Below are 10,968 nucleotides of genomic sequence, written 5' to 3' on the forward strand. Positions count from 1 at the left end.
TGTACTTCTGTGTGTGTGCGTGTGTGCACACCTGTCAACCCCAAGGCACTGGGCACTCTGCACATGGCCATAATGTCCCTTTAATCAGATCATACTTCCTGCTTCTCGGCCTATCACGTCGCTGCAGGCTCCTGATTGGATTATCAGCGCCTGGTCCGACACCATCCGTCTCCCTGATCAGCTGATGGCCCCATCAAACACGCTTACTTGCATACACACACACACACACACTCACACACACTATAAACCTGTTTAACTTGACACAAACACACATCCGCCGAGGGCTTTATTCACATCAGTCTGCTCAAATAATCACACAACTATAAATTTGTGTTAATGTTGGACACAGAAGCACACACGCGCTTACACGCGCACAGGTTAGCTAACACACACCGATTCACAAACGCATACACTCACAGCTTGACAAATGTGTCCACAGAGAGGTTAAACTGACAGACATACACATGTTCATACTGGCAGGCATTTATCATCCATCCTCCTGCCACACACAAACACTCACGCACGCACACAAACACTCATTTACACACCTATACAAACACACACACACACGCACACAGGCTGCAGTGGGACCATTTCAGGGCTTTTGTCCAGTTCTCACTCTTTGCTGTGTGTTCTGCTCCCTCTCATACCACATCTGCTTGAAACATGATTAAAAGGATTAAAGCTGCATTACACCAACTGACTGCAGCATCAGAGATGACATCACTCTCATCTTCATCACTGAAAGTAAATAGTGATACGGCTCAGTCAGAAACACATCAGACACCAACACTCCACTTTGCCCTATTATACTGTGCCACATAATTTTTCTGACACCCAAAAAGACAGCTCAGACTCATGCGATAATGGCAGAGCTGTGCATTGTGGGTCCTACTGACACTTTGAATTGCAAGCACTGTCGGAGGGAAGTGCCTCTGAAAGATTCATTTTAATCAAAACTTGATAAGAACATCTCTATTCATCGCGTGTTTTCCAAACTCTGCTTAATATATCAAGTTAATGTATCTCTAGTTAAGAAAATATCAGGCTAATTAAACCCATAATTTAAATTTAAAATTCAAGTAGTGTCATCTTGGCAAGTGGGTGAAGTCACTTCCAAACATGATGAATAAGGTAACTTGTGCAGAATTCCCACAGGCCTCCATATTCATTAATTCAACCTCATGCTTATATGAGATTTGAGTGTGTTGTGTGTACAAACAAAATTAGGTTTCATTACTGTGCGTCCTGATAACAAGGCCTTGCTTTCACACTTCTTTAAACATCTTGACAGAGGATAAAAAACACAACTGATTATAGCTAAACACACATTTTAAAGGAAACATCTGTAATGTGTTTGTCTCAGGGCCAAGGCCAAACATGATGGTGTCACCCCATACAAGTACAGAGACGTGTGTGTTTGTGTGTGTGTGTGTGTGTGTGTGTGTTTGTGTGTGTGTGTGTGTGTGTGTGGGCAGATATCAAGGTTAATGACAGAGTGTAAGTGAACCGCACACATACAGAATCACACAGCTTCAGACTTGATCCCATCCGTCTTCCAGCCCATACTCCATCTTTGCGAGCTTCACTCTGTCTTTGTGTCCACTCTCCATCTTCACACACTCACTCCATCACCTCCAGGGCCACCTAAAGCTTATACACACACAACTCAAAAGCCTTGGGCTTATGATGGATACAACCCATCTTCCCTCTGTGTGTGTATGTGTTTGTTTGTTTGTTTGTTTGTGTGTGTGTGTTAAAGCTGTGGCCGGCATAGACTCGTTGTGTTGTTTATGCTGCAGTAAAGAAAAATGTGAGATGTTTGTTCTGTTTTGAGTATACTTTTAGTATTCACTTCTCTTATCTGTTCCTTCCTCTTTCCACTTGTCCACCCCTACTCCTCCCTCTCTCCCCCCTCCAGCTTCGACACCTGGGTAATGATGAGGTCCACATCGTTTGGTCGGAGCATTCCAGAGACTACCGTCGAGGGATCATCCCAACAGAGTTTGGAGATGTGCTAATCGTCATCTACCCCATGAAGAACCACATGTACTCCATCCATATACTCAAAAAACCAGAGGTAAAAATCTTCTCTCGATGTTGTGCTCAAACAGCTATCAGTGTTTTGTGCCGCTATAAATACCTTTGCATTTCACTGTTTGCTCAAAATTCTTTAAACTCATCATTAAAACCCCAGGACGACAATTGACTCCCCCTCTGGGCTAATTGGTAACAATTATACTTGTCGCCTGTTGTGTAATTACTCAGTGTATCATTAGCCAATCAGTGTAATTTGATTTGAATTCTGTGGATTTTATCAGAACCTTTAGATGGCTTCTTGTGAAGATGGGTGCGAACATTCATGGTCCCAGAGGATGACTCCCACTTTTCCTGTAGTACAACCGAGATAGTGGTATTTATAGTCTTCAGTTAAATGTCACAATGACCATAGGATGGATTCTCATGAAATATGATCCACACAGTCATCTAACTTGTAATAACATTGGTAATCGCGTGTTAGTTTAATGCCATTATCAGGTCACAAATGTATTCTTCCTGCTCTTTGGTTTATAACCAAATATCTGAAAACACACTGAGATTGTGAACATGGAAGACATTATACCTACTAAACATCAACTTGTAAGCATGATATTAACCTTTATCTTAAAGCGCTACTGTCTCTGAATGTAGCCTTATAGAGCTGCTTGCATGGCTGTAGACTCCTTCTATTGTTTAAATGATGAAATGCGAATGAGACAGATAAGTCCTGTTGATACGGTCAACAGTCAGTTATTAATGACCGTCCACACCATGAGACATACTGTCAACCGGTCTTTGAAGCTGACTGGCTCTCTTAAGTTTGTTTTGTCCTTACTTTATGGATACATGTGAAAGGATGATTGATTGATGTGGTCCAATTCCTACACCCATATCCTTCAAGCTTTCTTTTTGCTTTACAGTGCGTCTCTACGTACAGCAGTAACACATCATCAATATCAGTTTTCCAAACCTGTTGACACAGCTGGAGCGTGCAGGGTGTGTTTGGCACGACCGTTTACAGAACATTATCATTCGTTAGTGTGGATGCTCATATCATCATAGTTATCTTTCTTGGTGCGGAAGACCCTTTAGCCTTTAGCCTTTTGCAAGCAATAAACGAGAGACCGATCACTCATCCAAATATAGCAGTTTCCAGACACATAGTTGACTGAATCATGTCACACTATTAAACGTGTATATTAGTACTAGTATTCTATCGATGATGGAGCCTTTATGTTTTATCAATATTGACATAGGTCGGCATGAAATTGTCATATTGTGTCTTACCAAAATATACAGATATGCACCCATATTGATGAACAATCCTAGAAAGAGTCTTGCTCTGAGTCGTGCTGCTCTGGTTAATGTATCTGGTTAATGTATCAGTCTAAAACACACAGACATTAATTCCACAGCACTGATAGCATAATTCTATTTCAAACAAGACCTAACACAATAAAATGCTGCTTTTTCTGTATGACATAGATACCGCAGCACTAATAACATAACCGTATTCTGTGTCATTCATTCTACAAGCAAAAATATTGAATTATCATGAATCCAAAAACAAGTTAGATAAGATATTCCCTGTGTTGTCGTCCTGAAAGCACTGTATTCAGTCATAGAGTGCATGGCTCAGAGACCTGGTATACAAATAATTCAATATAAGACCTGACATTAATCTCTTTGGTGGATTCCACAAGCAAAGTAAGGGATTCAATCAGAAAGCCATAGCCTGAATTAAATAGTGTATGGTTCAGTCTAAAACCATTGGCTCCCAGAGATTGTTTTGTTTCATAGAATATTGAGTAATTTTTGTCTTTGAGGTTTTCATAAGCTGACAGTTCATTGTTAGTTTTAAAATATCTTGATGACCTCTTCCTCCCTGCTTAAATGCCTGTTTATCTGCTTGTCTTTATTTCTTTAGGTGCCATTCTTCGGTCCACTGTTTGATGGTGCCATAGTGGACATGAAGATTTTGCCCACCATGGTCAGAGCCACGGCTATCAATGCCAGTCGAGCTCTAAAATCCCTCATTCCCCTGTACCAGAACTTGTATCCTTTTGAAAACCCAACTCAGACTATGCAAAAAGCGCGATCAAAATTCAAAGGTAGGTCACAGGAGCCATTTCCTTCTACCTTCAATAGTCACTTCTCTTCAGCTTCTCAAACTTGTTGGCATTTATCTGCACCATTGTGTCAATTGTTGAAATCTTGCACCTGTATGTGTGAGCAAGAATGTAGCTTATCACTCAGCTCAAGTGTTAAGAATAGCAAATCAATGTCCAGTGCTTTTTGGCTTTCAGAGTATGAGTGCTAGTGTGATAGAGCTGTATTTGGTTGGCTCTGAAGTGCAATATATCAAGTGTGCGAGTTTACCGTGCACAGCCAAGCATACAAAGTTTGGACACACAGCCGGTGTGACTATGCTTATGTGTGTGCAGGAGAGAAAGAGAAACGGACAGACAGGTGTGTATACAGTCTGTCTGCTTGATCCGATGCGATGGTAGTTTGGTTGGAAGAAGCCCGGCGGTCGATACTTATCGATGACTCTCCTTTCCAGCGCTGTTTCTAAACGAGCGGCTCTGCTCTCTGCTCTCACACACAGTCATGCACACTCACTTACAGCCATGTGTCCACACTCATACACACTCTTCATTCTAACAAATGCAGACAGATGATTACACTCACATGGACACAAGCTCCTCAGAGGAACACACGACCACCATTGTGAGGTGACAGTGTCCCCTGTTGAGGCGAGCTGAGCTTCTGACTCATCATTGGAATTTCTTCTAAGCGGCACTTAAAGCAATTTGATCCCCTAATCATGCCGTCTTCCTGTCTGCCTGCTTGTCTGTCTGTTCTTTTCTTCTTTTCCTTTATTCCTGCCCCTTATATTCTGGTAAATTCCATCAATCTGGATTGCGATTAAACAAGGTTTATGATTGTTAATCGTATGAATTCATCGTAAAATAAAGAAGCATTGCTTCAGCACAGGACATGGTATCGTCCTCTTGAGCATATAAAGGTCAAGTTATTATAGCAGCCAAGTCACCTGGAACCTGGAATCATGTAGGACATATGCATAGGGTTTGTTTGTTTGTGTTGTTTTGATTTTAAACAGGGTATTGTTACCAGTGACAGCTGTTACCTTGTGACTCTGTGTTTGTGTGTGTCATTTTCAAAGGAGACACCCTTTGTACCAGGAACTACCACAGAGGCAGTTTTGAGTTCTTGTTGAGTGTTTGTTGGTGCCATAGCATCATGATCAGGTGGCAGATCACTGTAACCTTGTTGGAATCATTCCACTTTAGCGTAGCTGTTATTGTTTTCACCTTGTCTGTCTGTTTGTCTCATGGGATAATTAGCTACTGCAAGCTCATCCTACAGCCCATGTGACAGCTGTTGACAAAGATTTATGGATGCCAGTGACATACGACGACCATAACGCTCTGAGGGAAGTCTTTTATGCATTGCATGTTGAAGATCAAGATCTTTTCAAAACATGCTTAGGCCTTTTCAAGATTTCGGTGGAAGCTGCAACAGGGAGCCACACGGTGACAATGAAACAGGGTTCGTACGGGTGCTTGAAATCCTTGAAAGTGCTTGAATTTAAATGTTGTGTTTTCAAGGTCTGAAAAGTGCTTGGATTTTAGTTTAAGTGCTTGAAAGTGCTTGACATTATGAATCTGTGTCTTTCACAAAATTGGGATCAGACTGGATGATTAATTTCTGAAGTTTCTGCTATTATAAAATATAATTTTAGATGTTTACAGCATGATACAATGTACATAACTGTGATAAAAAGTGAAGAAAAAAAATCACAAGTATATATATTCCCTTAGATGCGTATTTCACCCCAGCAATAAGGTGCTGGAAAATCTTAAAAATGACCCTTAAAAGTGCTTGAAAAGTGCTTGAAAAGTGCTTGAATTTGACCTTGAAAAAAGTGTACGAACCCTGATGAAAATACCCTAGACTAACTGAAGGTGACACACTGCATATACAGGTATACAATTGGTAGGTGTACAATCCATAATTGATAGTAAACCTACAACAACACTGACTTAAGTAAAAACATCCCACTCTGCTGGTACTGGCAAAAAATGTGTATTCTATTGATTTAATATAATCCCCATGTTTTCTCACCCAATCTTTGGTTCAGATTCAGAACAGAGCCATGTTCTATTAAACCAACACCCTCCTTTTTCTATCGTTATTTCCCCTGTATCTTATCTCAATTCTGCTCTTGATATCTTGTCTCCGTCCTCTGCCCTCTCTTTGTCCTGTTTTGTCCCTTTGTCCCTCGTCCCTTCTTCCTTCTCTCTCTTCATCCTCCACTTGCCTCATGTCCTTCATCTCTCTGTTCTCTTTCTTTCAACCATTGTCTTTCTATCCCTCTTTCCCCCATCTTCTCCCCCCCCCCCCTTCTCTTTTAAGAGAGATAATGTGAGTGTTCGCTGGCCAAGAAGGTGGAAAGAGAGCGGACAGAGTGGGGGAAGGAGGGGAGGGTTCAAGAAGCCATTTTGCTCTGCCTCATCCACACAGCACGGCAGAGACTTTGTGATTGTCAGGCCCAGTGTGGGACTGTAGCTTGTACCCAACATCCCCCTGACGCCATTGTGTGTGTGTGTGTGTGTGTGTGTGTGTGTGTGTGTGTGTGTGTGTGTGTGTGTGTGTGTGTGTGTGCTCGTTGTGTGACTCTGGTAATCCCATGTGAGTGTGCAGACATGTAGCCATCTTTACAGTTGTGTGTTTTTTCCTACATTTTTGTGAAGTTGTGTGTGTATTTATGTACTGTGTGTGTGGTGATGTACACTTGCTTGATGACACACATGTGAGGCACATGCTCGGTCTGAGGTGTTTGTGTGTGTCTTCGAGTGTCCTGGTGTGTATTGATTGGTGGTAACAGCAGGTCGATGTCTCTGACAGGCTGAATTACAGTAATCAGTCATTATTGACTCCCCATCTCTCTGCTACACACACCTCTCTCCTCTCCTCTTCTGTCTCTCTGCTTCTCCCTCACTGCTCTGCCCTCTACTTCTGTCGCTCCTCCTTTCTGTCCTCTTCTACTTCTTGTCTCTCTCAGTTCAGTATCTTTGTCTCATCTTCTTGTTGTGCCTTCATTTTTTTTCTTCTGCTGTCTTGTATAACTCTTATCATCATTTCTCTAATTCTGTGTCTGTTTTCCCTCTCGTTTCTCTTAACTTCCTAATCTCTGTGCATCTGTTTCTCCTATTTCTGTCATATTGGTGTTTTTCCTCATTTTCTTCTTTTTAAAAATGCAATTCAGTTTTTCTGAATTTTGTTTTTTACTCTCACTTCTTATCAGCCAATTCTCATTGTCTGATCGTTGTAAGTGTACCTTACAACTCCTAATATATACTTGTAAGATACTTTTAAGAGTGCCTTGTAGTCTATAGGAGCAGTGATAGAGGTGGAACCTTATAGGTAGATATAATGCAAAACGCTTTTACCAGGGCTGTATCTGATAGTTTGATGCTTCATTTTTATTTATTTTTTTATTTATATGCACAATGATAAAACAAGAATTCTGTTTAATAATACAAAGACAAATAATTGTGCAGGAGAGGAAAAGAAACCCAAAGGGCTTATATAAGATCCTCCCCCTCAATACAAAATCACTAAAACAAATAAAAGCAAAACTAAAACAAGAAAAGAAAAAGAAAAAAGGGGAAAACAAACAAACAAAAACACAATAAACAACAAACAGAAAATATCCATAAAATTGCAGATTCATTTCAATTAAAACCCAATGATGTAAATATGTGACTAGGTCTGTAGGTATTGTTTGAACTTGGTTTTAAATGTATTTATAGAGAAACTAGATTCTAAAAAATGTTTTATATCATTCCACAGCACTGCACCTTGATAGACAAATGAGAATTTAGCAACAGAGGTCCTACAGGAAGGAATATGTAAATCATTCTTTCTTCTTGTAGAATGTGTATGATAATGTGAGTTAAACTCAAAATAGCTTGGAAAAAATAACTTCATAACTTTGACATTTATCTGTACATGATTATTATCTGTTAATTCTTTTTAACCCGATTTCCATTTTTGTACACTTGCAGATAACTATTACGCTGGACTTTGTGAGATTGTTACCTAGGTTACAATCGCTTTCTTTTGCAAACTTCTGCACTTTGCTGTTAAGTTCAGTTCATAGTTAAAAAACAAAATCAAACAATTTGATATGAAATGTTTTCAATTATTATATTGTCCTGTCGGGGAAATTATTCACTGGAATCATACAGTCATACATACTATCTCATGGCTGTATTTGATGAGCTCACAAAGAGATTTAGCACAGCCCTAACTTTAGACAAGACACTCTTGGAGACTTGTGCACAACTCCACGTGAGGGTTAGATGCCCTTGTGTGCCCCTGAAGTGCCTCATGAAGCTGTGTGTCATCTGTGTTTCAGTGCAGCATTCTAACATCAAGTATCCTCACGGAGGGACTGACACAGAAGCAAATGGGGGAAGAGAGATGGGAAGAAGGCTGGCAGGGCTAACCGTGTCAGTGGTTAACTGGCATTTTTCTCTTCTTTCTTTTTCTGTCTCTCCCTCTCTGTCTGTCTCTCTGTTTCTCCTGGCCCTCAGGGCGGTCCATCTGCCTTCTCTCTCTCTCTGATCTTTCATGCACCATGACTAGAGCCATCCAACAGCACACACACACACACACACACAGACTGCCAGGCTGCTGGGGCAGCTGTATGTAAGTACAGCTCTATCTCACATATCAGCTCATTGCAGCAAGAAATGCAATCCAAGACTCCACAATGCATACACACACATACTGCACCCCCCCAAACATCTTTCACTATATTCACATGTCACAGTGAAATGCAGCACACAGTAGTTTTTAACCTTCTCTACGCTCTGATGACTCGCACACACACCAGCACATTTTTGGTCAATGCAGAGAAAAATGGATTCCTCTCCACACTGGAATGATTCCCTCTGAACCCATAGATTAGACCAGGTTAAAGTAAGAAACAAACCGCTGAATGATATTTTGAGGTCACTACTCCTTAAGCTGCTACCGCTGTGTGCGAATGATATCAGGAAAAGTTCAATTCCAACTTAATACCTCAAATAGAACAAACTGCTGAAACACTTTCATATTTGTTTGTTTTACCGTACGAAAAAAAAAAAAAAAAACTAATAGCAACTGTAGCCTAATTTGTGAGACATTTTGAAAGATTTACATGCGCATTATGAGTGCCTCAGAATGGAAATCAGGAAGTAAAGAAGTAGTGAGAGATGGCGTTAAACATTGTTGGGTTTGGGCATTTCATAGCAGTCGTAAGGTAGAGAATAATACTAGCTTTCATTTGAAATGTGGAATTTCAAAGCACAGTTGATAACATAATAGCCTGATCATTGCACATTTTTAATTCATTAAGTAAGCATCAGGCCCACAAAAAATTCTACCTAGAATGGCACTCAGTAGAACACAGACCTTTAGATAGGCCAGAGAGGAAGGAAGGAGGAAGGATTACGTAAATGAACGTTTCTGCCTGAGTCACATCAGATTTTCATTGGTTATGGTGGTTGTTTAGCAATGAAGTAAACCGTTCTGATGATCCCACACTACTTCAAAAATCATCAAACTACATGTTTTGTTTTCGTTGTTTTGATTAAGGGACCAATAGCAACAGAGGTTTTATACCACGCGTTAAAAGTTAAATCACTTTTGTATCCCTGAGTCCTTTGAGCAGAGCCACTAATGTGGACTTGTCTACTTGGCCGAAATTCACCTCGCTAGATCTCCTACAGCTGCTCTATCATCTGATGTGTGTGTGTGTGACATTTGTATTTGTTAGGTGTTGGTCCATGTGAGGGTGTGCATGTTAGTTGGAGGTTAATGTGTGTGTGTGTGTGTGTGTGTGTGTGAGAAAGAGAAAGCTGTGGCCGTCCTCCATCTGCTCCTGGGTGATTGTGGTTCGGGGGAACAATGTTGGAGAGACACTAAGCTGCTACATACACACACAAACACACGCACACTCAAGTTCCAGCAAGTGTGAATGTGTGTCTGTGTGCATGAATTTTCAAATGTATATATGATCACTCCATTTACACATGTGTATTTCATGGTGTTTATGTTGCGTGTGTATAATACACTGTCAGGATTAGGTGTGTGTGTGTGTGTTTGTGTGTGTGTGTGTGTGTGTGTGTGTGTGTGTGTGTGTGTGTGTGTGTGTGTGTGTGGGACATCCCCTCTAGTAGTTGATTGGCAGAGATAGCTGCACTGAGGCTGGGGTCAGCATATGGCTCAGTGTGATAGCGATGCCGTGTTTGTGTGTGTGTTTTCTGTGCGTGTGTGTGTCACTGCCTTTCCCTCTCTTTCACACTCTGTTCCCAGTGAAATGATGGCAGCTCTGGGCATGTAGCGCTATTATCCCCCATATCCACACACACACATTCACCAAGAGCAGCCAAACGCCTAGCGGCCTGCCTGCCCTCTCTTTGCCAGCTCCCACAATAGAGCCTATTGTCCCAGCAAGGCAAGAATCTGCCATGTGTGACAAGGAGTGTGTGTTCCTCACCGTGGTAGAAAGGTGAGGGCAAAACCTTACAAATTGAAGACATTTTGCTATTGCTGATACTGAAATGGGGTCATGTTATCCTTAACCTTCCCTGAGCTGCACTATACCCATCAAAAAAAAAGCTGCTCTGCTGCCTGTCCTCACAGTGCATCCTGCTGCATTTGATGGGAATTGTACAATTATGATATCAGCAATGAGGGTACATTGAAATCTCGTCATTTAAAAAAAGAATATATACATAATTATATATATATATAATTATATATATATAATTATAATTATATATATAATTATATATATATATATAATTATATATATATATATATATATATATATATATATATATATATATA

The 10,968-nt window shown here is 40.6% G+C and overlaps 1 protein-coding gene across 1 annotated transcript in view; it reads left to right on the forward strand.

Annotated features, from left to right (window-relative positions):
- The window catches only part of ralgapa1 (Ral GTPase activating protein catalytic subunit alpha 1), a 48,356-nt gene extending 43,996 nt beyond the window's left edge, over positions 1-4,360 (forward strand). The window contains exons 43-45 of the mRNA XM_030391856.1: positions 1,922-2,080; positions 3,968-4,151; positions 4,347-4,360. Of these exons, the coding sequence (XP_030247716.1) occupies positions 1,922-2,080; positions 3,968-4,151; positions 4,347-4,360 (357 nt within the window). The remainder of the gene's footprint in view (positions 1-1,921; positions 2,081-3,967; positions 4,152-4,346) is intronic.
- Positions 4,361-10,968: the final 6,608 nt, after the last annotated feature.

The sequence above is a fragment of the Sparus aurata genome, chromosome 16, assembly GCF_900880675.1.
Source record: "Sparus aurata chromosome 16, fSpaAur1.1, whole genome shotgun sequence".
NCBI lineage: Eukaryota > Metazoa > Chordata > Actinopteri > Spariformes > Sparidae > Sparus > Sparus aurata.